Source organism: Lontra canadensis, unplaced genomic scaffold, assembly GCF_010015895.1.
Source record: "Lontra canadensis isolate GAN:19392208 unplaced genomic scaffold, GSC_riverotter_1.0 scaffold60, whole genome shotgun sequence".
Taxonomy (NCBI): Eukaryota; Metazoa; Chordata; class Mammalia; order Carnivora; family Mustelidae; genus Lontra; species Lontra canadensis.
Genome location: NW_022631054.1, coordinates 12,316,848 through 12,344,814, shown reverse-complemented (window position 1 = coordinate 12,344,814; position 27,967 = coordinate 12,316,848). Strand labels below are relative to the sequence as shown.

Below are 27,967 nucleotides of genomic sequence, written 5' to 3'. Positions count from 1 at the left end.
GTGACCCTCTCCCATTGCCTTGGCAGTATTTCTGGTGACTCCGCCCCCACTTGGGCAAAGCCTTGTTATTTTCATAGCTTTCCAGTCCATTGCCCCTACTCAGGAGGGGGGTGGTTTCAGGCCAAAGTCCTCACATGTTATAGGAAGGCAGACTGGCCCAGCCCCCATGTCCTCCCTGAGTGACCTCCTGGTCATCCCTGTTAGGCTCCTTCCCAGGCCTGGAATTCAAGGGAAGGAGAAACAGGCACCTACCTCCACCCTACTTCCCTTCTGAGGCTTTTACAAGGGCCTTGTGAGTCACCAGCCCCTCAGGAATCTGAGGCAAGGCGTCCTGCTTCTCCAAGGATACACAGAAAGTTCTGAATGGAGACATTTTAATTGGGTGATGAGTTCTGTTGTGCCTTCTACATCTCCACCCGGTGCCTGCTGGTTTTACATATGCCTGTGCAATGGAGTGTCTTTCTGTCATCCCCCAGGGGCTGCTGGGATCACCAAGAGCACCCCTGTGCCACAGGGTGTCAAGGGTTTGAGGGACAGACTGGAAGTATGGGCAGGAGAACTGGCACTTTAGAGGTTCTGTCCCCCCACCCCCGCCCATGGAAGGAAAAGTCAGGCACAGCCTGAAGCGGGCCGTCCCTTGTTTGGCCCCAAGTCCAGAGCAGCAAGGCCAGCCCTCTCTGGCTCAAGTGATACCGCTGGATCCTGTCCCCACCCCAGTCACTGCTGCTTGGCAGTGCCAGGGTGCCCTCCCAGGTTCGTGGGTGGCAGCCGCAGCGGCGGAGGTAGAAGCAGACTATTTCAGGTTGCAGTACAGATACATGGACACGATCATGGCAGCCAGCTGATGGGAAAGGAACGGGCAGAGGTGAGGGATGTGATCAGGGCCCTTATGCTTTAGTCCCCCGCCTCCCAGACATCCCACCAGAAGTCTCTCTCCTCCAGCAAGGCCTCCAAAATGGGTAAAGCACCCTGGTCCAGTGGGGTTACCCTACCCCACCCTCCTCACCCCGTTACCTCCAAGCCCCCAATTCCAGCTGCCACACCACCCACAGTGGCAGCATTGGTCCGGATGTCATACAGAAGCTGGCTGAAACAACCCTTGGGGGAGAGGGGAGAGCATCCACAGTCAGCCGCTGCACCCCTCCCTCATTCAGCACTTTGTGGCCATTAAAGCAACCCCAACCTTCCATACCACACCTGTACAGTCTTGTCCTTAGCCTTCTCCTCAGTGCAGTGTTCTACAGCTGTGCCATTGCCGTTGTCAGCACAGCAGTACGGGGGAAAGGTATGGTTCTTCATGAAGTAGGGCGAGCCCTCAAAATCTGTGTAGTTGTTGAAGCCACAGCACTTGAGCTGAAGAGGAGGAGGGAAGGGTGGTCAGTGGGGCCTTGCCTCTTTCTCCCCACCCCAAAATGTCCCCCAGCCCACCTTACCCCTTCCATGGTGGTGTTCCACACTTGGGTGAAGTCCTTCTGGGAACCGTAGTCTTGCTTGATGGCGGGCACTACCAGCAACGTCAGGAAGTGCTCAGCCTGGGTGGGGCAGGCTGGTGCTCAGGGCCCTGGGGGCCACAGCCCACTTGCAGGGCTCTTACCCGTCTTTCCCCCTTGCCCCGTCCCCTGCTCCTCACCATGGTGGTATACACCAGGGCGACCACAGCAGCTGCCACCTCCGCGATGAAGATGAGGAGGAGGATCAGGAAGAACTGAATGGGGACCAGAGGTCTGAGTTTGGAAAGAGGCGGTCCCTTGTGCCTTACCTATTGCAACCCACCACCCAGTATGGCAAGGCAGCGGCCCCCTCTGCCGAGGGCCCTGGAGTCCAGAGCATGGCTTCGGGATCTCCAGGGCCTGGATTCAAGGGTGAGGGGACCTTGGGTCTTAGTTATGGGCCCGGGGAGCTGGGTTTGACACACCATCATGAGGGCACACTTGTTCTCAGTCTGAGCACCGTAGCAGCCCAGGAAACCGAGAGCGAAGAGCACAGCACCGGCAGCGATGAGGAAGTAGCCCACGTTGACGAACTGCATGGCACTGGACGACAGCGGCCCGAAGATCTTCAGGAAAGACGACCCGTCGATCGACACCCAGATGCCCACGGCCAACAGGGCGACACCACATAGCTGGGGACGGAGAGGCAGGCCTTAAAACGGTGTGGGCAAGCAGCTCCTTACCACTCATTTGAGATAGGAAGATGGAAAACGAGAAATTTCTCCCTTTATTGGCTAAGGAGTCTAAAAACTCATCCTGTAGGGAGGAAAAACATTCTGTAGAGCCAGAAGGATGGGAGCTGGGCCACCCAAAGCCAGCACCAGGCTGCACACCAATGCAGATATAAATGGAATCGTGGGTTCTAGAAATATCCACAGAATGGGGGAGGGCAAGGCAAGACTTTCCCTCACTGCTGTCAGGGTACTGCTGCATAGCTAGGAGTGAATACAAGTGGGTGAGGCCAGCTGGGGGGTGAAGGGGGCCCTACCCAATTTCCTTGCTGAGCTGACTGCCTCCGTTCTGGGACAGGTGAAACAGTAGGGTGGAAGCCACAACAGGCTCAACAGTCACCATAGCAACAGAGGCGGAGCTGAGGTTTACACCTGCTACCAACCCTGGAGGGGGACTCAGCGAGAAGGGACACCTACCTTGGGGCTCTCCAGGATCAAACTCCAGGCCTGCCCTTCATCTAACCTAGACCTCACCTTGCCTCACAGGGAAAACTGAGGCACGAGGGAGGGAGTGCCGTTGGGGCTGCTCTCAGAGGCTCTCTGGCTCAACACCAAACCTCATGGAATCCAGAGGCCCAGATCGGGGGAGATACCGTCCAGATGCCACAGCTTTTAGAGAAAAGCCTCAGTGATCCAGGCACCAGTGGATAAATCAGCCTGATTCCACCTAGCTGTCCAGTCCCCATCTGTAGAAACTGAGGCTAGAACCAGGAATGAGATGCCAGATTGTGGCTGGATCCCAGGCATGTTTGCCCAAGGATAGAGGGCTGGGCTCCCAGCTTACAGGGTCAAATTTCAAGGAGCCTGAGACTTGCCCTGCCTTGCCCAGAGGGGCAAAGCCTGAGCAAGAGAGGCCAGAAACCAAACCGGATTTGCCTTTAACCCCCTCAGGCCTCTCCATATTGTTGGGATCCCCCTGCCTTCTCCAGATACATGGGCAAAGCCTACTTCCCTGAAGCCAAAAGAGGCCCAAGGCATGCACCATATCGGAGTCTGAGAGGTACACACCCGCAGCCCAATTTCTCCAAATCTCTCTATGGGTCATGTCTCCACCTCCTCACCTTCCACTCACTGTAAGCCCCTCTAATGTAGTTCCAAGATCTGTGGTGCCATCCTGTACTAAATCGGGTAGACACTTCATGAGCCAGACCCTTCTAACCTCTCTGAGATCGTGGGCTCCTTGTTTTCCTCTTGTTGCTCTTTCTCTAGCTGCTTCCAGGTGACAATTTCTCCACATACTCTTTGTAAGTTGGATTTTGCAGAACTTACTTGGCCTGAGTGCTCTTCCCCGCTCCCATGGTTTCACTGACTGTGGTCCTGTGACTTCCAAACATCCATGTCCAGCTCCAACCAGAGCTGCAACCCCATTGGGTACGCAGCTGCCTGGAGGACATCCCCTGGGTTGCTCAGACCAGAGACATGGGCTTTATCTTCAAAGCTTCTGTTTCCCTCACCCCTCCTTCCGTCCCTCAGCCACCATCTGAGGGCTTTGTCCTTCATCCATTTTTCCCCGTCTCCACCGTCATCTCCAGGGTCATGCCTCATTACTCAGTTTCCTCTGTTCCTGGTTTCCTGAACAATACCTGATTTCATTGCCTCTGGGCCTTTTTTGCATGCTTTACAACCCCTTCACCCAGCGCAAATGCCCAGCCACAGCTGTTTCCTCCAGATAGTCTTCTCAGACCAGGGTTTAAGTCCCTCATGGGGTCTCCTATAGCCCCTGTGCTAAGGCCAGACATTATATGTTGCAACTGTCTACCTGGCCTGCTGGACCTGAGATCCTCAGGGGCAGAGAAAGTTCTCACTCACCTTTCCCCCAGCACTTAGCACAGAGTCTTAGGCAATAACTGTTTGTTGAATGAATAAGTGTTGCTTGATCTCTGCTCTGAGGTCTCTGGGCGTCTCTCATTTCAACTCCCCATCTGTCCTACAGAGCCACTCAATTTCCTTGTACACCAGGTAAGCATGGGCAAACTCTTCCCCCCTCCCCGGGCCCCCAATGCCATGAAACAGCGGCAATCATTCCTGTTAGCCTATTCCACCTTGCCCTAATTTGGGTCTGAAGCTTCCTGGTAGGGAGGAGCTTCTCCTAAGCTTTTCTACCCCAACTATGGCAGCCAGGCTGCTCCTGAGACCAGGACTCAGCATTTGGGGAGACTTCTGCACTCTATCTGAATGGGAAAAGTGTGCAACAGAGTCTGGGCCCAGCAATCTCCCATTTCCCAGCTTGGGCTCTGCTGTGGTTGTGACCCCCTCCCATAGGGAGGCCCGAACAGCCCACAACTCCCATACTTACAAAGATGAGGAAATTGAAGAGGATCATCATGGTCTTAAGGAAGCTGAAACACTGCATGGTGGCTCCTGGGAGGCAGACAAGTGGGAGTTAGGGATTCCTGCTGCCCACCTCTGCTACTACCTGGGCCGGCCCTTGCACTGGGAACCTGCCATACCAGATTCCAGCATCCAGGACCCCTAAATCACCCTGTTTCTCCTACATCTAGCCTCTGACCCCTCAGGGCTTCTCCAAAGTCCTATCCCGACACCCCTGCCTCTCTATAGGGCCCAGGTCCTCTCCCAGCACCCGACACTGGGATACTGATCCCCCAGCTCTCTCCACAGGCACCCCAAGCCCAACTCCCACACCATAGGTCACTCCACGCCCTTCCCTTGCCCTAATATATCCTGGACCCCTCCATCAAACCAATCCTAGGCTCTCAGGACCCTCCACCATTGGCCTTCCAGTTTCCCAAACCCATTTCCAGGTTGATTTTACTTCATAGGATGATCTCAATCCTGTGCTATCACCTGTTCAGGGCTCTTGGTAGTTCAGAAGGAAGGCTCTGCTGAGGCTCCAGAGGGGACAGACTACGCAAGGGATTTGCCACTCCAGTGAGCAGGCAGTGAGACGGGGCTGGCTCTCCCGCTCCACCGCTCACCTGCAGGCGGGGCAGCCTTTTTAAAGTCCTGGGCTCACCTTCCCGCCCGCCCAACCCCACAGCCAGCCAACCTCTTCCTTCCCTGCTGCCCCCTGCTGCTTGGAGATCTGTCCCCATAGCCACCGGAGCCGCAGGCCTCGTCGTCGTCGGCCTGGCAACGCCAACCACAGGAACACCCTTCCTGATCCGAAGGAGGAAGAGAAGTGGGAGGGTAAACAAGTGGCCTCCAGAACCTCGAACCTCGCGTGCCCTCGACCACAGAGGCTCTGGCCTGCGGATCCATTCCTCCATACCCTGTGCGCTCCCGGGCCCACTCAATCTGCCCAAGCAGCCGCTATGGAGGCACCCACAGATCCACACACAAACACCTAGCCGTGCCCATGAGTGCCCATGAGTGCCTATGAGTGCACACGCACTCTGTGCTGTGTGTGCACTGACTCCCAGCAACTGAGAAACCACAAAGCAACCTCGGAGGGACATACTTAAAGTCTGTCTCACCGTCTCTACAAGGAAATGACCCAGGTTTAGCAGCTTCTACCCACTTCTCTGAGGAGCAAATGACTTCTGGTCCTTTTCCCTCTACAGAATCTCAATTTCCCCATCTTTCTCCTCCCTTCCTCTTTCCTCCTTACCCATCTCCCTCCCCAGGCTTTGCTTCCCCCCATCCAGTGCTCTTAACAATGGGCGTCCAGCACCCCTTTCCTTTCTGCCAGAAGGTGGCGCCATGATCCCACAAAAGCATCACCCCACTTGTAAGACTCAGCAGTCCCAGTGTGACCCCTTCAACGGCTTCACTTGGACCCCGCCTGTCTCTTTCCACTGCTGGTCCTCCTTTCCACTCCAGTCCTCTGGATATCGAGGTGCTGGGGAAGTTCTGGCTTTGGAGTCATTCAGACCAGGTACTTCCATGTTACTTCTGCTGTTGCTTAGCTGTGCGACCTGGGGCGGGGTTTGGGGGGGCCATGTGGATTTCTTAGGATTGATTTTAAGCTTAGGCTGATCTATATAAGAAAATAGTTATAGGGAACTTAAAGATTTTATTTATTTATTTGACAGAGAGAGCTCACAAGTAGGCAGAGAGGCAGGCAGAGAGAGGGGAAAGCAGGCTCCCGGCTGAGCAGAGAGCCTGATCTGGGCCTCAGTCCCAGGACCCTGAGATCAGTACCTGAGTGAAAGGCAGAGGTTTAACCCACTGAGCCACCCAGGCACCCTATAGGGATTTTATTTTATTTTATTTTATTTTTTTTTAAAAGATTTTATTTATTTATTTGACAGACAGAGATCACAAGTAGGCAGAGAGGCAGGCAGAGAGAGAGAGGTGGAAGCAGGTTCCCTGCTGAGCAGGGAGCCTGATGCGGGGCTCGATCCCAGGTCCCTGGGATCATGACCCGAGCTGAAGGCAGAGGCTTTAACCCACTGAGCCACCCAGGCGCCCCCTTATAGGGATTTTAAATAAGATTTTATTTTATTTTTTAAAAAGATTCTATTTATTTATTTGACAGAGAGAGATCACACTGAGCCATCCAGGCACCCCTTAAATAAGACCTTAAATAAGATTTTCTCTGGGACAAACAGGAATAACCACAGAGTGGTAAGGTCAGAGTGTGGAGAATCACAGCCAGAGGGGGTGTGAGATGGATGAAGTGGACTTTAAAAAAAAAATTTAGGGGCGCCTGGGTGGCTCAGTCATTAAGTGTTTGCCTTCGGCTCAGGTCATGATCCTGGGGTCCTCAGGTCTAGCCCTGAATTGGGCTCCCTGCTCAGCGGGGAGCCTGCTTCTCCCTCTCCCACTCCCCTTGCTTGTGTTCCTCTCTCCCAATGTCTCTATTCTGTCAAATAAATAAATAAAATCTTCAAAAAATTTTTTAAAAATGTAAATATAGTTGACACTAATTTTGGGTTTTTTTTTTTTTAAGATTTTATTTATTTATTTGACAGAGACAGTGAGAGAGGGAATACAAGTGGGGCAAAGGGAGAGGGAGAAACAGGCTTCCCCTAAGCAGGGAGCCTGATGCAGGGCTCTATCTCAGAACCCTGGGATTGTGACCTGAGCCAAAGGCAGACGCCCAATGACTGAGCCACCCAGGCACCCCTAATTTTTGTTTTCTATAATGGGAGGAAACAGCTGAAGAAACTTGAGAGAAGGGGCCAATAACACTAATATCTGTGTAGATCATATTTTAAATGCATTACATATATGGTCTTTTCCCCCCTTGTCACAACAATCCTATGAAATAGATTCTCTTCTCTCCCCTTTTTAAATATGGGGAAACATAGGCACAGGAAGGTCAAGTACTTCCCATGATCACACAGCTTGTAAGTGGCAGATCCAGGATTCACCCCTAGTTGGTCTGATGCTAGAGTCTCTACCTTAACCACCAAGCAGACTGTCTATAGTGATGGGATCTCTAAGTGAGGAGGAGCCGACTTCCAGAAAGAACAGGAGAGGAGGCCTTGGTCTGGGACTTGAGGAAGAAAATGGCCAAGGCCAAGTGGGTTTATAGGTGCAGTGGCTAGAATTTGATGGGAGCAAGGACCATTTTCTAAGACTGAGGATAGCAATAGAAGATGGAAGGGGTGTGAGGACTTTTAGGGTGGTGATGAGGACCCCAAAATCTCCTAGCAAGTTCCTACAGGAACAGAGAAGATGGAGGCTCGGAAGGAGGGCTGGAGGTGGAGTAAGAGGGAAGAGAGAGGGGGCGGATGTCCACCACTCCACAACAACTCAGTGCAAGGCCTGGCTGAGCCACTCACATTCCTGTCTGCTATAAGAAAGGGTTGACACAACTTACATTGCCCTAAGGACCTAGGTGTTCCTCCAGCTGCACTAATTCATGGCTTTCTCTTTCTCCACAGGAAGAATGGGAGCCAGGTCACCTCCATCTATGATCCCAGCGCCCAGCATATATGAAGTTGTTAGTGAACAATTCCTGAATGATTGAATGATTAAATGAGTGCAGAACAGCAAGAGTTAAATGTCTGGGCTTTGGACTGTAGCCATCAGGGATTGGAACCCCAGCCTGCCTCTAATTGTGCGACCTCACCTAACTGAACCTCAGTTTCCTTATATAGCTGATCATTATTCATGGCTTCCATATCTTCCATATCTGTGAATTGACCTACTCACTAGAATTTATTTGTAACCCCACGCCAATCCTCATGTCACTTTTGCGGTCACTCACAGACATTCACAGAGCTGCAAAAATGTTGAGCTGCCTCCTTCCCATGTTCTTAGCAGAAGCTGAATAGGAGGGTTCTCTGCCTCCTTGTTTGACCTCTTAGAATGTATACCTGTTCTTGTGGTCCATTCAGTGTCACATTTTCCCCATTTTTGTGCTTGTGGTGGTGATTTTGCTGTTTATTGAATAATGCTGAAGTGCTATCTACTGTCTCTGAGCACAAGAAGGCTGCAATGGGCCATATAGCCGATGTGACCAGAGGCTGATAGGAACGTAACCCTGTAGGAGCGTTGGCTCCATTTGCTAATGTGCTATTTGTGGTGGGGACTTTATTAGACTAGGACTACTGTGAATAATGAGAACTGACTGTATATGAAATAGGAATGATAGAGTAAGGTTGTTGTGGGATTAATGAGAGAGTGTTTATAAAGTACTGGGTGCTCTTTGGCACCACAGTAAATGCTTAAGAAACACTGTTAATATTGTCAATGTGGGTAAATGAGAAAGCCAGGAAGTAATTTTCCCCTCCTCAGAGTTCTTTTTCCCTAGGGGCCAAGCTGAGGTTTTTCTGGCCTTTGGGCTGGACCCATGGAGAGCACTGTGACCCATGGGGTGGGGTGGGGGACCAAGACCTATAAAAAAAGAGCACCGCCCTTATGTGGACTCTATGTCATAGAGGCTGCAGCTGCCCTGTCCAGGCGCACCCTCGGCACACTACAGAAGCTTCCTGTGCCCATGGGGCCTTCTCAGCCTGTCCGTGCCCCTCGGCCCCGGGGCCTAAGCTCCCCCTACCGTAGGCCAAGGCTAGGCTGGCCTCGGCCTCGATTTCCAAAGATGTTCAAGTGTAGCCGCAGAACGTACCGGCAGAAACCCCAAGGCCTAGCTGCCACCCCTGCAGCCACCAATCCTGCCAATGTGGGTACAGATATCAACAACACTCCTACCGCCACCACCAGTGTGTGGATCCTTCCGCCACAAGGTTAGCCAAGGGCCTCCTGGCAGGGTGGGAGTTGGGAAAACCAGGGCCATTCGTTTTCCCCCATCTTAGCCCTGCAGAGGCACTCTAGGGGGCATACCCTGTGTGAAATACCACCGTCAAAGTATGGTGGGGTTTCGATGGCAGACGTCCTAAAGGCTGAGAGCCTTAATAGAGGGTGTATTGTCTGAGAGAGGAGGGCCTGGGGAACTGTGACTCTAAGAACAGTGGAGCTTCCAGGACTGCTGTCTTTCTCACACTCTCCCCTCTCCTTTCTCTCCTCAGTTCTCAGACACCTCTGTCAACCTGGCAGCTTTCTGATCTTCTAGAAATGTCCAGAAACTAGTCCAGAAGCTTGGCTGGCTCTAGACCTGCATCTCCTAGGGGCCATGGGTGGTTAACAGCAGGCAAATACAATCTTTTCTGTTGCAGCTGCTTACTCCACTGTAAGGTGTTTCCAGACAACTATGCTGGGTAGGAGGGTGGGTTTGGGGCTGAATGCTCCCAGGGACAGGCTTCAGTGAGGAAAGCTGGGATCACAGTTAGACAATGGAAGGACAGGACAAGGTCAGCAATGCACACCATTTCTCAACACACACCTCAGCTTTTGGTCAGCCCCATGAGGTAGGGGGCATTTCCCCCCACTGCACAGGGAAAAGGGTTTCCACAGACATCTTGGAAGTTACAGGGAGCCAGGTCCTTGAGGAGGGAGGTAGAGGCATGGATCAGACAGGGACTGGATGAGAGATTTCAGGACTTGAGTCTAACTCCAGGAGTGCTTCAGTGTGAGCTGTATGTGGCTCTGTGGCTGTGATGGTCAGTGTGCGGATGTAGTGGGGGTGTGTGTGTATGTGAGGCCAGGACAATGGGAGTGTGAATGGATGTGTGGGTGGGTGTGCCTCCGTGCATCCAAGTGTGTTTGTTAGGGTATGCGTGTGCCGGAGGGAGGCATCCCTGAGAGGAATGAAGGTCAGGAATGGGGTGTGGGCAGCCTGAGGCAGGAGAGGGTTGCTTCTGGGGAGGGCAGGCCACCTTCAACCCCTGAGCTATTCCCTGAGGCCAGTGTGTTCCAGGACTGTCAGCTGCGCTGGGCGGTTAGGGGTGGGGCGAGACTGAGTGGAGTCCAGAAAGGGGGAGGGTGCTGAACTCAGGCCTGGGGATTTTCCATTTGGCTTTCTGAGTGTGTGACCATGTGTCATCAGGTGTAACTGGATTGCTGTGGGGTGTGTCTCCATGGCATTGTGTCTTAGTGGCGGGAAACACTGTGAGGGACTCTTCTCCAAGGTGTCACTGTATGCATGGGTGTGTGTCTGGGGCTCCCCTTCCCTGAGGGTTGGGGGTGGGAATGAAGCCTGAAAGCCGTGGCCTGGCCCCCTGGGGCTTCAAAAAGCCTGGGAGGAGAAAATGAATTGTGTCTGTGTCCTTCCATTCTAAGGCTTGCCAGACACCAGGACCCAGAGAGGCGGGACCAGGCAGAGACGTCACTGCCACATTGCACCCAGACTGCGCAGGCTGGGGGATGAGGCTCCTCGGGTGTGGGGGAAGTGGTGTTGAACCTCAGTCAAAGCAGGAAGGTGGCTGGGCTGCTGCCCAAGGCCCACCAAGGGGCCGACATGTTTAAAGACACATGTCACAGTCCATGAACATATGCAGACGTGTAAACAGAAGTAGACTCACAGACACACAATGCAACAAACACAGGTGCATGCAAGTATAGGCTTATAAACAGAGCTACACACTGCCACTAATGCACGTGGACCTCCCCAGCTGGCAGATGCACCCACACATACACGTTTATGAAAGAACATACGCTGACATAAACATGCGTGCATCTCGAACGAGCACCTAAGCATATAGACGGACACATGCAATCACACTCATACAACCCAGGCACACACAGACACACGCACACATGCAGACACACTCACCAGACTTCCCTGCCCCTGCAGCCCTGGAACCCAGAAGCTTCCCTCCCCTAGAAGTGGGTGTATGTGTGTGTGTGCGCACACACTTGTGTCTGTGTGTATCTGTGTCTCTGAAAATGTGTGTATGTGTGTGTGTGTGTGTGCGAGTGTGAAAGAGACGGGGGTGGGGGGTGGGGAATGCTGAACTGTGGGAACCTGATGACATCATCTCTTCTGGCTATTTTTAGCTCCCTCTGCAATGACGGGCTCCTCCAGGGCCCCTCCCCTTCCAGGCTCCCAGAGGCAGCACAGCCAGAGGGCACCCACCACTCCAGTCTAGGTGACCCCTGGATGACTGGGTACTGGTCACTCGTTCCCACCCCACCAGAGCTCCTTGGGGGTTGAGAACACCAGAGGAAGAGGCTTGGGCCATGTGGCAGCCTGGAGCAGGGGCCTGGGTTAGGTGAGCAGACCTGGCTGGTCTCCAGCACCTAGGGTTCCTCCGCTTCTGCTTTTCAATCTGAAACTCGGTCTCAGTCAGTAGTGCCTGCCACCTAGGGAGGGTGCCAAGTTCTGGAGATAGAGCAGTGTGCAAGACAGCAGGAGTTCTTCCTGGGGGGTGTTACAGCTCAGTGGGAGACAGACATGAGACAGATTACACAGGTACTGCACCGGGCTGTGGCAAGGACTCCAAACATTGGTGGCAAGGGGACTTAGTCTGGGATGATGTTCTCTGTCTCTTTCTAGCTCCTGGAGATAACCTGAGGGAACAAGAGGGGCACCCTCCCTAACCTTGCACCTTCCATCCTGACAACCACACTCTAGAATTCCATAGAGCAGAGCTTCCTCCTCGTACCCCAGGAAGTGCTCCCAACATCACCCCAAACCAGCATCCAAGTGGTGCCCCCCCACCCACAATTCATGGTGTGGTTCTTTGGAACCTTCCACGAGTGATCCTTAGGAGCCTGTCCTGAGTCCTCCATCTGTAGATGAGAGGGGCAGGGCTGGCCCACACCTCCTAAGGCCGGAGCAGCAACATGAGGTGAGAGGCTGAAGGAGGAAGAAGCGCTAGAGGCACAGATGTGGGAAGAGCGAGGGGTGGGGTCAGGAGGGGAGGACAGTGGCCTGAAGGGTCCTTGCCCAGAGAAGGCTTCCTGCTCCAGCCCACCTCTGGGCAGCCACCGGAAAATCGGGTTTGGCAGCTATGGCCAAGAGCCCAGGGGCTGGAGGAGGGGTCCAGACAGCTCCTGGGAGGCTGTCTAGGGGCGGGCTCATCTTCCAACCCAGAGTCCAGTCAGGCCCCAGGCTGAGCAGTCCTGTTGGGGTAGCATTTTGTAATACTGGGACCCTTTGGAGTGTGGGGGGAATAGGTCTGAGCTGCAGGCAGGATCCCAGAATTCCAGTCCTTGTCTACCCCAAACCCGTGTGATCCGTGGAAAGTCCTGCCCCTTTTCCAGAAAGGAGTGCAAGAAGGCCAGTTTCCCCATCCCCAATTTCTGCCCTCTGGGTTTTCCTGGGAGTCTGACTCAGACAAAGAAACACAAAGTTTGTGTTTGGGACAATGGGTAAGGACTGGAACGACCGCCCCCAGGGCGCCAGGCTGGAGGTCCCTTGTCACCAGTGGGTCAATGACAGGAAGCCTAGCTCCAACCCTACAATGCTATATAGGTCACCCCACCCTTACCAGTACCCTCACCCACACCCCTACTTCCGTCCTCTGTTCCTTCCTCACCTTCAGAGAAAGCTCCCGGGCTCCCTGGGGAATCTCCCATACCTACTTTGCTGGCTCCTTGCCCTGTGCTCAACCCTCCCTCCCCCTCTGCCCACTTGACCAGGCCAGTCTCCCAGTTAACTTTCTGGCCCTGGATCCTGGGGCAGGCCTGGGAGGAAAGGAAGCTGGGTGGAAGGCCTGCCCAGGAGCCTACTTTTCCTGCTACCATCAGATATTCCAAGGCCCAATCAGGAGCTTGGGAGGAGTGGGGTGGGCTGATTGCTGGGGACTAGGACTAGGCTGTCCTGGGCATATTCCAGCCCCAGGGAAAGTGGGAATGCTACGTTTTATCCAAAAATCTTCTGTGCCTTCAGCGAATACAGAGAAGAGAGCCCAGAGCTTGCTTCCTCTGGAAAACAAACACAAAAACCCAGGACAAATGGGTCCTGGTTATGGTCACTAAGTCCATGATAAATTCATGAAAACACAAAAACTGTAAAATTCTAAATGCATAGAATCCACAGTCATGGAATCTTAGCATCACAGAATTCTAGAGTGGTGAAATCTGAATTAGAGTCAGAAATATGGAATTCTGGCATCACTGATTCCCAGATCTCAAGGTTAGAGTATCCTCGAATAGAGAACTCTTGAGAAGTCAATTAGTGAAACCCTTACCTTCAGGTGAATGTCTAAACTAGAGGACGGGCATTGGTGACGGGGAAAGGAGTTCACATATGAACACTAAGGAGGAGGCAGAGAGCTCAGGACACATGAGCTTAGAATAAGTTAAGAAGCCTGCAATAAACCAAAGGACAGACATCTTCCAAGAGAACACATTCTTGATTTCTGAGGATGAGGGGAGTGGAACAGCAGGAGGGGAACGCAGAAAGTGGAACAATAGAAACAAAGAAAACATAGCCTAAAGAAAATATTACCAAGTAGCCTAACCAGTCACAATGTGACACCAGTCACAATGCCTCCCGATTTCTCCATGACTGGGGTTAACAGCAGCTCAGGACATTTTTAAAAGTTAATAAGACATCTTATCACACTGGAATGGCAAACCACATCTGGCTTTTTTTGGAAGAAAAATACTAAGTAGAAAATATTCTGTATACCACAATTTTTGGGGGCTGCTGGGAAGAGCCAACTCTCCAAAGAGGATGTTGAGGGGTGCCTGGGTGGCCCAGTCATTAAGCGTCTGCCTTGGGCTCAGGCCATGATCCCAGGATGCTAGGATTGAGCCCCACATCATCCATCATCATCATCATCATCATCATCATCATCATCATCATCATCGGGCTCTCTGCTCAGCGGGGAGCCTGTTTCTCCCTCTCCCACTCCCCCCTACTTATGTTCCCTCTCTCACTATGTGTCTCTCTGTCAAATAAAGAAATAAAATCTTTAAAAACACAAAAACAAAACAAAGAGGATGCTGAGCTGTGACCAAAAAAGCCACGCTGTGGGGTGGGGTGCTGAGCCCCTAGCAAGGCCTTGGTAAGGGACCCCGTGGGGGAGGGGCATCTCCTTGGGGTGGTGCCTGGGAGACGCATCTCTACAGAAAGAGCCAAACTGGAGACAACATGTGGTATGGGGACTCCCGCCTGATTATGGGGTTGGTTACTCAGTAAACGACATGGATATTTACCTAGCATTTCTGGGAAACTACTGCAAACTCAGGAACCCAGAAGGAGCATTTCCAGAGAGAGGCAAATGCCAAACTCTTCTGGGCATGGAAAATGGGGCAATGTCAGCTGGAGATCCTCTTGCTCGGCTGCCTGTCCTTGGATTCAGCTCAAAACCTCAGCCCCAACCCCTACCCACATCCTCATTTGCTTCCATCTCCCTGCTTGCCTGCCATTCTCCCTACCTCCATCTGCTGTGTGACTTTTGGCAAATCATGTCCCCTCTCTAGGCCTCAAACCACCTTTGCTTTCTTTTGAAGTTGATAATTGGGTCCTAAGCGCAGGTTTTAGCATTTTATACTCCTGGTTTTGTCCTGTTCCCTTTCAGATGTCTCCATGCTCAGCTTTCAGACAGAGTGTTAGACAGATTTAGGGGAGAAAGCAGGGAATAAGGAATATAAATAATGCTTACATTTGACATCCTATATACGTCAGTTCCTATGACAGGTGTTTTATAAATCTTACATGATGCCTGCAACTACCCTGTGTATATAAATCATTGCTCCCATTTTATGGTTGAAGGAACTGAGGCTCAGGGAGGATAAATAACATGTCCAAGGTCATTAGGCTAGGGAGAACTGGAATCTCAGCGATGGTCTTAATCTGAGGGCTGTGGTTTCAGATTAGCATTAATCCATGTGGCTTCAACAGGTCAAACAAAAAGCCCTGGATGGAAGTTTCAGGGAGGAGTAGTCCATGTGGCCGGCCCTAGGTAGGTAGGGAGGTCCATTTAGGGAAGTGTGCGATAGGGGCTGACAGTCTGTGCTGTGAGAAAAGCTGAGTCTCTTCCTATTGGGTGTTCCCACCTCAGACTACTGAGAGCTGGACTGGGGCGGGTATCTGCGGGATCAGGATCAGGATCGGAATGGAGAGAGAGGGGTGGTCCTGGGCTGGTCTTCAGGGGCTAAAGAGGCTGCTGCCACTGCTCCTGGAGAGAGTGTGTATGTTTTGGGGAGGGGCGGTGAATGGGGGCTTCTTCACTTTCTGGGACGGCCTAAACACCCTTCCCCCTCCCCCCCCAACGAAACTGGTTTTCAGGGCTCTGGAACTTGGTCTGGGTGTGTGTGGGGGGGGGGGACACTTTCCAGCTGGGATAGCATTGTGGTGCCTTGGCATTAGACTCACCTCTAGGAACCTTTTGGATCCCTAAGCTTCAGCTACCTTGCACAGCTGTCTCTGTTAACTGACTCAGCGGAGTGTAAGAATTTCAAATGGAGCCCTGACTTTTGCCCTTCCCAGGGTGGGTCATCACAGGAGGCTTGGAGATCCCATAAGTCATTGGCTCACAGCGTCAGAGAGGCAGGCAACCCTGAGGGCCATCTCATCCAAATGCTTCACGGTGAGGGTGAGGGAGGAGTGTGAAGTCCTGAAAGGGAGCAGGACCTGCCAAAGATCACATAGCAGCCAATGCTGTCCCCAAGTGCCTGGCACTCCCCTTGGCACTGAGGACACAGTTAAGTCTCTTCAAAGCTTGCAGCCTAAAGCTTGGTAGATACACGGAGAGAAGTGTCAGGGTTAAAAAAGAGGTTCAGACTTGGGACACTGGGGGCTTAGAAAGGCAGGGGCACGGACCCCTACAGGCTTCACTGAAGATGTATAGGTGGGTTTGGAGCTGGACTTAAAAGGAGCAACATTTTAGCTGATACAAAGTGGTAAAAGACTTTGCGGCTGAGAAAGCATGAGCCGCCTCACCTAAGGACGGGAATGAATTGCCCTGCAGACTGGCCCATGGGGGTGGAGTGGAAGTCTGATGAGCTGCAGTCTAAGCCCGGGCTAGGACCTGAGGTCAGCACTGTCGCTTTGTGAGCACACAGTAGTCACAGACGTTCAGGCCGCAGGGATACAAGGGCCCCAGCGGACGGAGGGTGGGCGATTCTTAGCAGTATGGGTGGGGACTGCAAAGCTCTCCTACCCCCGGGCCGGGGCTGTTTCCTTTAGTCCAAGTTACACGCATGCACAGAAAACCTCGGTCCCCACTTCCCTCGACGAGGACCCAGGCCAAGGCTGAGGTCCGCCCAGCCAAGGGGAAGAGATTACTCCCCGCTAGCTGGCTTCCCGCCTCAGGTTTCACGGCGGTGCGCACTCCTCCTTCCTTGAAGCAGCTTCCCTCCCACTCCCCCACTGCTCCTAAACCCGCCACTGGCCCGGGAGAAGACCGGGACGTCCTTCGCAACAGAACTCGGTGGCTGCGAGCCCTCCCCTGCTGCTGTGATGCAAATCCGCTCCGGATTTATTCTTGGGCGTCCTTTCCGTAAAGTGCGACGCACCCGGCGCCAGCACTAGTCTGGAAGGGCCTCCTCCCGCCCTGACCCAAGGGCTCCAGGGCCTTGAACCCGGCAGGGGGAGGGGACGGTACTTTCCCCGGCTCGGGAAGCAGCCCGGGGGCGGGGTGGCGGTGGGAGCCCGGGAATGGGGCTGCCGCGGCCCTAAGCCTGGGGGCGGGGCTGTAATTAATCGCGCGGGGGGGAGGGGCAAAGGGTGGGAAGCCGGAAGCCGCGGTGTGGAAGACCCGAGATGCAGAGTGGGAGCTACCAAGAGCCTGACTGGGAGTGTGGGGGTGGGAGCACCTTGGGCAGGTAGAGCCCCTGGTCCCCAGGTCTGGGCCGGAGGTTTCGGTAGAGAGATTAGAGGTGTAGGGCTGGAGAGCGTTGGGGGTGGAGCGAGGGGGAATCCTCCGGCCTAGGAGGGGCTACCCCAAGCCTGAGCGCGGCTTGGGCACCTCACTTGGTCTCTGGTGTCTGGTCTCTGTACAGTTGTGGTTTGTGACCTGAGAACGAGTTCCAGCGATCCCTGTCCTCATCTCGCAAGGAAACCAAGCTGTAGTTTGAAGACCTCGGAGGCCGGGGAGCCTGAGGCCACTAGGGGCTAGATGGATGCGGGAGTGGGGGTGCTCGGTGCACTCCAAGGAGCTCCAGATTCAGGAAACTGCAGGATTGGTGTGAGCAGTTTATATAAAATGCTATCCAAATCAGCCTGTATACATAGGCATAGAGAAATGGCATTTACTGAGTGCCTACTGCATGCCAGACCAGGGGTATTCACCAAATTGACAAAAAGAAGAGTGATTTTTACTTCTTTCTCCGTACTTTTACAATCAGAAAAGAACAATGCAGGTCTTTTTATTGAAGAAAAAAAAAAAAATAGACCTGGTTTCAGCACTGCTAAGCCACTGATTTGGCCTTGGAAATGTTACTTTAACTTCTGCAAGCCTCAGTTTTCTTATCCAAAGATGAGGATAATAATAGGAGAACCTAGGTACAGGGTTTGCCGTGAAGGTTAAATGAGTTACAAGCATCAAAGGTGCTTGGAACAGTGCTCCCACTAAGTGGCAACAATGAGGACACTTAGTTTGGGAGTGTGTGTGTTGGGAATGTGGGAGTAAAAAGCCTTCTGGAAGAATGGAAATCTGAGCTAACTCTTAAAATATGAAAAGGAACTAGTCAGTGGGAAAGGGAGGAAGAGAAGGACATTAATGACAGGGAATGACATGAGCAAAAACAGGCTGGTGAGAAACAGGACAGTGAATTAGGGGAAACTACAGACAGGAGGCGGGGAATGGAGATGAGGTTAAAAAGGTAAGCCTGGACCAAACTGGAGCAAGGTGCGGGGCTTAAACTTACTGAGGCTGGTTTTCTGAGAGCTATTGAGGGGTCTTCAGCAGCAGCAGCAGAAGGAAAGAGCCTCCCTGTGGGGCAGTGTGAAGTCCGAGACCTGTGAAGAGGTGGATAGTGATGTGAACTACAGCGGGAAGCCCTGGAATGGAAAGAAATGTGGATTTGAGAGATGGAAATGACAGGACTTGGTGACAGATGGATTGAATGGGAGACAAGGAGATGTGAGGACCATATCCTGATTTCCAACTTGGGTCCTCTGGGTGGAGCAGCAGGAAGGGTAACACATTTGAGGGGAAGCTGAATTCAGTTTTGGACATGCCTGTGCCCACACCCCTGGACAGACCCTCAATAATTGGGGTCCTGCCATCCCACCTGGCAATTACTCTGTCCAGAAGATGGGAGAGGTATCATTAGCCACCACTGGCTGTCTGTTCCCTGGCTGCGGCTGGCTGGAGGTCTGGGTGGGGAGGTTGGGGGGGGGGTTGCTGCCACCACTGGGCTGGGCCTAGGGAGTATTCTTTTGTGGCTCTGGGCTGGCTGGCAGTTTCTTTGGGTACAATCATGTTACAGGAGCCTGGTAAGGTTGTCAGGTCCCAGGATGGGGACAGTTCTCTGTGCTGCTTACTGTCTCCATTTTAGAGCTGAGGAAACTGAGGTTCAGGAATTGAGTGGCAGAGCCAAGAGGGAACCAAGGTCTGTGGGATGTCTTCTCACAGTACTGGCTGCCACATCATCACTGGTGACATTTGCTCCAAGAGGGGCAAGGGAAGTACCCAGAGCCACAGCTCCTTGTGGGAGAAATGTAATCCGGAGCGGTAGTGAGGCTCAGGGAAGGAGGCAGGGAAAGCTTCCTGGAGGTAGTGCCATTTGTGTAGTCATAAAAGCATAATCTTGTTCTCTGTCTCCCAGGCCAGTAATCATTGGCAATTAGCCATTGCCTGCAGTGAGGGAGACCTTGTCTTCTGAGGGCCCTCTAGGCAGACCGTGTCCACGGAACCCCAAATAGTGGCAGGCTAGAGTTCTTGGAGGCATTTCAGGCCTACAATGGGGGCACTTTTACCTACCTCTGGCACCCATCAGCCTGGGCATCCCTTCTGCCCTGGCACTCCATTGGCAGCTGGAAGCCCAAGGCCTACCCATTTTCATATCAGGGTTCAGCACAAGTTTATGGTCCATTCCCAGGTTTTGTTTACTTAAAAAAAAAAAAAAAGAAGCATCATGTGAGGAAGTGATGGATTCTTTCTAAGGGTGGACTGGCAAATACAAGAAAAACTGATCTTTCTGTGAATGATGGGGGAAATGTTGTAAGACACAAAAAGAGTTGCTAACCTTCTTATGTCACCCACCAAGTGTTTCTCCCCAGGTGTCCAAATGGCTGAAATGGTAAGTGGGTGGCCAAATTCTTGGGAGCTAAGAAGGGGTTACTTTCAAAGTAATGTTTAAGTAATATTTGATCATTGTGGAAAATATATGCAAGTAAGAAGAAAAAATATATAAAGCATCTATCATGGAGAGATAAATGCTACCAGCATTTTTAATATATTTAATTTTTTCATTTCTGGGCATATGTGGATTTCTTTTACATGGTTAATATACTGTGTAGACAGTTTTGTATCATGCTTTCTTACTCAACAAATTGATATGAACTATCCCATATCATTTAATGACTGCATAATCTTCTATATGGAGCTACGTTTTACTAAACCCTTATCCTTACACATACAGATTTTCTTTCTTTTCTCCTTCTTTTCCGTCTGTCTTCTTTGCTTTCTTTTTTGCTATTATTAAAACTCTGTGATGAAAATCTTGGTGCCTAAATCTTTTTTAAAAAAATTGTTTATTTGAGAGAAAGAGAGTGTGTGCACAAGTGGGGTGAGGGGCAGAAGGAGAGAGAGAATCCTGAAGCAGATTCCCCACTGAGCCCAGAGCCTGGCATGGGGCTCATTCCAGGACCCTGAGATCATGACCTGAGCTGATATCAACAGTCAGCTCCTCAACCGGCTGAGCTGCCTAGGTGCCCCCTTGGTACCTAAATCTTTGCCCATATTTTGGATTTATTTTTTTACAAATTTTTCTAGAAGTGAAATTACTGGGTCAGAGGATCAAAATATTTTTTGAGATCTTGATATATATTTCCAAATTGCTTTCCAGGAAGAAAGTTTCTACCAATTATACTCCAGCATCCTGATAGAGGTATTAACATTAAAAGAAAAATCTTGGGGCACCTGGGTGTCTCAGTTGTGGTCGTGGTCTCAGGGTCCTGAGATCGAGCCCTGCCTCGGGCTCCCTGCTCTCTATGGGGAGTCTGCTTCTCCCTTTTCCTCTTGCCTTCTCCGCACTCTTACTCTCTCAAATAAATAATAAAAAAAAACCTTTAAAAATAAAATTCTTGCTAATTTGATAAGTAAAAAATGGAATCTCAGTTTTTTGGTGCTGAGTAGTTTCTTGGAGGCCAGAGCAACGTGGGTCTACTAGGTCAATGATTTGGTCCATTTGGACTAGTGAATTCATCTACAGATCAGACTGTCTCCTTCACTAAATTGGTAGGGTTTGGCTATTTTGAATATTTATTGTTTTTACCTGCCTGGAATTCTCTCTTCCTTTCGTTTGCAGTCTCCCAATTTTTTGTTGGAGTATCCCTCCTCCATTTTGATCCATATAGTTCAAATGGGCCTCCCTTCCCCCACCCTGCCCAATTCCAGGGATAGTCATTGAGACCCTGGCCCAACCAATCATCACAGTAATTGGCTCAGTGATGAGCATTTCTAGTCCCTTTGACACCCCCGCCCCCCGCCCCACCCCATGACTATAACTTTGTCATCTGGCTTTGGAGTCAGAATTGGTTTTAAATCTGGGCTTTGGCCCTGACTGGGGGATTATTTGCCATTTTATATAGGGTGGCCAGAAGAGAAGTCATTGGTAAAGTGATATTTAAATAGAGACCCACAAGAAGGGAGGAAGCAAGCTCTGCCTGTACTGGGGGAAGAATGCTTCAGGCAGAGGGTAGAGCAAGTGTGAAGACTCAGAAGTGGGAGTATGAGGGGCACCTGGGTGGCTCAGTGGGGTTAAAACCTTTCTTCAAGAGTCAGCCCCGGGAGTGCCTGGGTGGCTCAGGGGGTTAAGCCTCTGCCTTCAGCTCAGGTCATGATATGGGGGGTCCTGAAATCGAGCCCCACAATGGGCTCTCTGCTTGGCAGACAGCCTGCTTCCTCCTCTCTCTCTTTCTGCCTCTCTGCCTACTTGTGATCTCTGTCAAATAAATAAAAATCTTAAAAAAAAAAAAAAAAAAAGAACTGGGAGTATGTGGGATATATTTAAAGACCAATAAGGAGGCCAGTGGCTGAAATGATGAATTCACCCTCTCGGAGCCTCAGTTTCTCATCTGAAAAATGTCAATGATAATAGTATCTATTTTAGAGTGGTTGTGATGAGTAAATGGGATAATGCTTAGCACAATTCCCGGGCTTTGCAAGCTATTGTTATTAAGATGTCAGCTCAGTCTTCAACCTTGTTGGCCTTTTTTTTTTTTTTTTTTTGGTGACTTGTGCTTCTCCTTCCAAACCAGTTCCTTTCCTCTGATTCACGCTCTTATGCTCTTGTTAGCCTATTAGCCTATGATCTTCTACTGCAGTTTGTTCATCTGTCACTCATGATTACCAACACCTACTATATGCTACACTAGGTTATAGGGCTTTTTTTTAATATGCCTATTGTCCCGTGGGGGAAAGTGCATCTGTACATTAATAGCCACCATAGAAAGCAAAGCAGGCCCAAGAGAATAATAAAGGGCTCTGGCAGTTCAGAGGTGAGCTCTTAGAAGGCTTCCTGGAGGAGGTAGCATTTGGGCTGACTTTTTTTTTTTTTTTTTAAGATTTTTATTTATTTATTTGACAGAGAGAGAAATCACCAGTAGGCAGAGAAGCAGGCAGGAGTGGGGGTGGGGGTGGGAAGCAGGCTCCCTGCTGAGCAGAGAGTCCAATGCCAGGCTGGATCCCAGGACCCTGAGATCATGACCTGAGCTGAAGGCAGAGGCTTAACCCCCTGAGCCACCCAGGCACTCCCGGGGCTGACTCTTGAAGAAAGGTTTTTCATGGATGCAGATGAGGTAGAAAGGGCATTCCAGAAGGAAGGAAAAGGTGTGAGCATGGGCACAGAGCCTGGCATGTCCAAGTCACAGGTGGGGAAGGGGGAATGGCCTGGTATGGTACAAGCAGAGTGTGTTGGAGTGGGGACAAAATTTTGAAGGGACTTGATTGCCTGGTTAGGGAGTTCAGACTTACTCTGCTAATGATAGCCATTAAATATTTTTAGGCAGTGGGTGATATTGGTCACAATTGTGTTTTGGGATGATCTGTCTGGCTGTGGATGAGGAGAGCTGGGAGTGAGCAGGGGCACGGGATGGTAGCGGGGACCCAGGGAAGAGGCCATAACAGCTGCCCTGATGAGAACTGATGGGACTTTAGGAAAGGAGATGGAGAAGGATGATAGGCAGAGAGAAACAAGATAGTCTAACTGATCTCTAAGCATCATCAGGGAACATACAGGAATTGACCAAATATGGCTACAGTGAAATTGTGCTGTTAATTCTTCTGAAATTGGGCTTTGGGCAATTGAGGTCAGCTATTTTCAGTCCCATCTCACAGAAAGACCTTTGAGAAAGGGGAGATGGATAGGAGTAACACGTCTGCCCCTGGGCACCTTCCTGTTTTGGCATTTGATAACTGCACGAAACTTCAGCAACTTGGGGCACTGTAGCCGACATCCTGTCCTTCAGGGATCAACTTTCTGAACAGGGATTTCTCAAAGCAGCTTGAATTGAGAGGTGGAGAATTGAGTTTTGGCCCTAGGAATGTCAGGCTTAAAGCTCTGTAAACTTGGAGCAGATAATGCTATGATTCCCACATAATCTTTTCAAAAGGCTGTTTTGACTTTCTAAATGATCCATCTAGCCGAAGAAAGAAATCAAACATCATCCAAAATTGATAATTTGGGCGAATCCTAGATCTGCCATGGTGCTTTTTTTTTTTTTTTTTTTAAGATTTTATTTACGGCGGCTGGGTAGTTCAGTTGGTTAAGCATCAGCCTTTGGCTCAGGTCATGATCCCAGGGTACTGGGATCAAGTCCCATTGGGATTGGGCTCCCTGCTCAGCAGGAAGCTTGCTTCTCCCTCTCCTCTCTATTGCTGTTCTCTCTCTCTGTCTCTGTCTTGTTCAACTAAATAAATGAAAAATTTTTAAAAATTTTATCTTTTTTTTCCTTTAAAGATTTTTATTTATTTATTTGATAGAGACACAGTGAGAGAACAAACACAAGCAAGGAGAGTGGGAGAGGGAGAAGCAGGCTTCCTGCTGAGCAGAGAGCCTGATGTGGGGCTTGATTCTAGGATCCTGGGATCATGACCTGAGCCAAAGGCAGACGCTTAACGACTGAGCCACCTAGGCACCCCTAAATAAATGAAATCTTAAAAAATATATATATATATTTTTTATTTATTTGGCAGGGAGAGAGAGAGAGCACAGAGCAACAGGCAGAGGGAGAGGGAGAAGCAGGTTCCCCGCTGAGCAGAGAGCCCTATGATGTGGGACTCAATCCCAGGATCCTAAGATCATGACCTGAGCCAAAGGCAGATGCTTAACTGACTGAGCCACCCAGGCACCCTGCCAATTCCTTTAAATAAGGAAAGTCAATCCAGACCATGGGCTTCAGGATTTATAATACCAGCTGGCATAGCATCAGGAGGCTAGGGGGCCTCTGGCCTTAAACATGGGTGACCATTCAATGACCTCCTCTAGTTTTCTCATCCGCAGACAGCAAGGAGTCCTGTGGGCTGACTTTGGGGTAGAGGGAATTGGAGGGAGGGGAGCCAGCAGATGATTATCATAATAGCCCAGCTGCGCATTTTTTCAGCTACGAGCATTTTTACCCACATTAGCTAATTAACTGACAGTTTGTCCAAGTGGAGATGAGGGATGGTAGGAGACAGGGAGCTCATGCCTGATCACGCTTCCAGGGTCTGGAGGGGACTGATAACGTGACTACGGTACTAGGGCCAGAGTGTTTAGACAGGGGCTAATGGACAGGAGCTAATTCACAGGCTCTTGGGCCCATGTGCATGATGGTCAGCTGGTTTGCCCGAGACAGTGTGATAAATGCCCCATTCAGTCCAGGAGCAGTCACGGTCAGAGAGACCCAGTCAGACCCCGTTACTGATCTGATGACAAGTGCACGGGGTATTAGCTGCTTCATCACAGATGTCTTCTCTGGAGAACTGTCTCTGTGTCCAGGAAACTGAATGAGATTCTTCATGGTCAGAGATGTTGCATATGATTTTTTTTTTTAAATGGGAAAATATCACATCAGAACCCAATCAGTGATAAATTCCTGTTATTTACTATTTACCTTCTATCAGAAAAACCAGAAAGGACATGCACATTTACAGAAATGAGTGTTGGCACACAGCTCATACTAAATCAGTGTAGGCATCTTATAATTTCACATTTTTAAATTCACTTAAAAATTTTATGTATGTATATGTATATACATGTATATATACCTTTTTTTGGTTTAGATGATTAGAATGGTTTAGATGGTTAAAAAACTTAACCATAAAGAGCTAGGTAGTAAATATTTTATGCTTTGTGGATACATAGTCTCTGTCATAAATACTCAACTTTACTTTTGGAATGCTGGAACGTCTGCAGATAATACATAAATAAATGAGCATGACTTTATTTATGGACACTGAAATTTGGATTTATATAATTTTCATGAACTATTCTTTTGATTTTTCCCCCAATCATTAAAAAATCTCAAAACTATTCTTAGCCTGTGGGTTGTACAAAGACAGGTGGTAGGCTGAATTTAGCCCTTGGGCTATACTTTCTGACCTCTGGCTTCGACCAGGGTTTCTCAGCCTTGGCACTATTGACATTTGGGGCCAGATAATTCTTAGCTGTAGGGGCTGTCCTGCTGCAGAATGTTTAGCCGCATCCCTGGCCTCTGCCCAAAGATGCCAATAGCATCCACTCTCCCTTTGAGTTGTGATAAGTAAAACCGTATCTAGACATTGCCAAATGTCTCCTAAGGACCAGAATTGCTCCCAGTTAAGAATCACTGGTTAAAACAATTGTACAGCCATTTAACCACCACCACAATTAAGATACAGAACAGTTCTTGGATGTGAGGGCAATCTGGCTGCGACATCTGTCTCTGCATTCATCACTAGGGTTGACACGGCCGATCTGGTTGACTAGGCGGGTATCCCCTTCCTCCCTCACAGCTCCATGTGTGTCCCTCCTGAAGCTGCCAGAACTCTGTCAAGGAGGGCGACCTTCCCCCAATAGAGGACAGATCTTCGGTCAAGGGCGTGCTACTAGCTGCGTTCCCCCGCTAACACCTCCGAACAAGATCCCAAGATACAGAACAGTTGTATTGTTCAAAAAAAGTGTCCCTTGGGGCACCTGGGTGGCTCAGTGGGTTAAAGCCTCTGCCTTTGGTCATGATCCCAGGGCCCCACATCGGGCTCTCTGCTCAGCAGGGAGCCTGCTTCCTCCTCCCTCTCTCTCTGCCTGCCTCTCTGCCTACTTGTGATCTCTGTCAAATAAATAAATAAAATCTTAAAAAAAAAAAGTGTCTCTCACACTACCCTTTTATAGTCAACACCTCCTTCTCTCCCAGTTCATGGTAGTCATTATTTTCTGTTCCTATAATTTTGTATTTTTCTGATATAAATGGAATCATATGGCCACTCACCTTTCTTGGCTTCTTTTATTCAGCATAATGCATCTGACCTTCATTCATATTGTTGAGTGTATCAGTAATTTATTCCTTTTTATTGTTGAGAAGTATTCAGTTATATGGATATACCACAATGTGTCCATTCACCAGTTAAAAGATATTTGCATGGTTTCCAGTTTTTTGTGATCATGGATGAAGCTGATTTCATTTGTGTGGGTTTTTTTTTTTTTTAAGATTTTATTTACTTATTTGACAGAGAGAGACACAGCAAGAGAGGGAATACAAGCTGGGGGAGTGGGATGGGGAGAAGCAGGCTCCCCACTGAGCAAGAAGCCCAATGTGGGGCTCAATCCCAGGACCCCGGGATCATGTGTGTGGTTTTTGTGGCAACATATGTCTTCATTTTTCTTCCGTAAACACCCATGAGTGTAATTTATGGATCATATGGTAATTGTATGTTTAATTTTTTCAAGGTGACTGTATCATTTTAAATTCCTACTGGCCATGGTTGAGAGTTTCATTTCTCCAGGTTCTTACCAGCACTCAGTATCGTTAGGTTTTGTTTGTTGGTTTGCCAATCTGATAGGTGTGTGGTGGTGTCTCCGTGTAGTTTTAATTTGGTTCTCTAATCATTAATGGTGTTGAGCATCATTTTATGTGCTACCTGTATCTCTTCTTTGGTGAAGTGTTCATATTTTTGGCCCATTTTTTTAATGAAGTGGTTTGTCTTCTTATTACTAAGTTCTTTATGTACTCTAGATACAAGACCTTTGTTGGATAAGTGATTGGCCAATATTTTCTCTCAGTCCATAGCTTTTCTTTCTTTCTTTCTTTTCTTTTTTTTTTTTTTAATATTTTATTTATTAGAGAGTGAGAGAGGGAACAGAAGCAGAGAGTGTGGGAGAGGGAGAAGCAGGCTTCCCGCTGAGCAGGGAGCTTGATGGACCTTGGGATCATGACCTGAGCCGAAGACAGATACTTAATGACTGAGCCACCCAGGTGCCCCCATAGCTTTTCTTTTATTCTCTTAACAGTGTCTTTTGCAAGCAGAACCTTTTAATTTTAGGAAGTCCAGTTTACCAATTTTTTAATTTTATGGATTAAACTTTTTAATTTTTTTAATTTTTAAAAAATATTTGATTTATCCATTTGACAGAGAGAGAGAATGTACAAGTAGGGGAAACGGCAGTCAGAGGGAGAGTGAGAAGCAGGTTCCTCATTGAGTAGAGAGCTGGATGTGGGGCTCGATCCCAGGACCCTTGGATCATGATCTGAGCTGAATTCAAGAGCCGCCCAGGCACCCCTATAGATTGTACTTGTATGTCATTTCTGAGAAGTCTTTGCCTAACCCAAGGTCACGAAGATTTTTTCTTATGTTTTCTTCTAGAAACCTTACAGTTTTAGGTTTTACATTTAGGTCTATGATCCACTTTGAGTTAATTTTCATATAAGGTATGAAGTATATTTGGGGTTCTTTTTTTTTTTAATGTGGACATTTAATTGTTCTAGCACCATTTATTGAAAAGACTATCCTTTCTTCATTGAATTGCCTTTGCACTTTTGTAAAAAATCAATGAGCTTTTATGTGTGGGACTATTTCTGGGATCACTATTCTGTTCCACCAATCTATGTGTCAATGCTAATTTTGCTAATACCATACTGTCTAATCACACACTTTAAATAAAATTCCTGAAGATGAATTCTTTTGGAATGACTATATGTCCAGTAAGTGTTCTGGCATGCTTAACACATCCAAGATTGTGAAATATTTAAAACCTAAAACTAACATTTTGGTGGAGATATTGTAACAAATTTAGAGGGTGGCAGAGTTGATGACTCAGACATGTGAAGGTGCTTAGAGAACACTGAAGCACTCATGGCTTCAAGCAAATCTTGTAACTTCTCTAGGTCACTATTAAAAAGAACAAAGGAATGAAACTAAGTGCATTTGATAAACATTTATGGAGCAGTGTTCTAGGTATTAGTTATACAGAAATACAAAA

The 27,967-nt window shown here is 49.5% G+C and overlaps 2 protein-coding genes and 1 long non-coding RNA gene across 4 annotated transcripts; 2 read left to right on the top strand and 1 right to left on the bottom strand.

Annotated features, from left to right (window-relative positions):
- Positions 1-361: 361 nt before the first annotated feature.
- TSPAN1 (tetraspanin 1) lies at positions 362-5,181 on the bottom strand. 2 transcript variants are annotated; one of them, XM_032877664.1, is made up of 8 exons: positions 4,995-5,181; positions 4,518-4,582; positions 1,916-2,122; positions 1,631-1,705; positions 1,434-1,532; positions 1,198-1,353; positions 1,015-1,098; positions 362-841 (listed from the first exon to the last, which is right to left on the bottom strand). In XM_032877664.1, the coding sequence occupies exons 2-8, from the start codon at positions 4,572-4,574 to the stop codon at positions 794-796; spliced, it is 726 nt and encodes a 241-aa protein (XP_032733555.1). In that variant the 5' UTR covers positions 4,575-4,582; positions 4,995-5,181; the 3' UTR covers positions 362-793. The 2 variants fall into 2 exon arrangements, with proteins under 2 accessions (XP_032733555.1, XP_032733554.1); XM_032877663.1 differs by having other exon boundaries at positions 5,027-5,181.
- A 782-nt stretch (positions 5,182-5,963) lies between these two features.
- On the top strand, positions 5,964-8,125 carry LOC116879404. The gene is made up of 2 exons (XR_004385012.1): positions 5,964-6,056; positions 8,014-8,125. It is a non-coding gene; the product is annotated as an uncharacterized LOC116879404 (long non-coding RNA).
- An 885-nt stretch (positions 8,126-9,010) lies between these two features.
- On the top strand, positions 9,011-9,757 carry P3R3URF (PIK3R3 upstream reading frame). The gene is made up of 2 exons (XM_032877665.1): positions 9,011-9,315; positions 9,598-9,757. The coding sequence occupies exons 1-2, from the start codon at positions 9,072-9,074 to the stop codon at positions 9,639-9,641; spliced, it is 288 nt and encodes a 95-aa protein (XP_032733556.1). The 5' UTR covers positions 9,011-9,071; the 3' UTR covers positions 9,642-9,757.
- Positions 9,758-27,967: the final 18,210 nt, after the last annotated feature.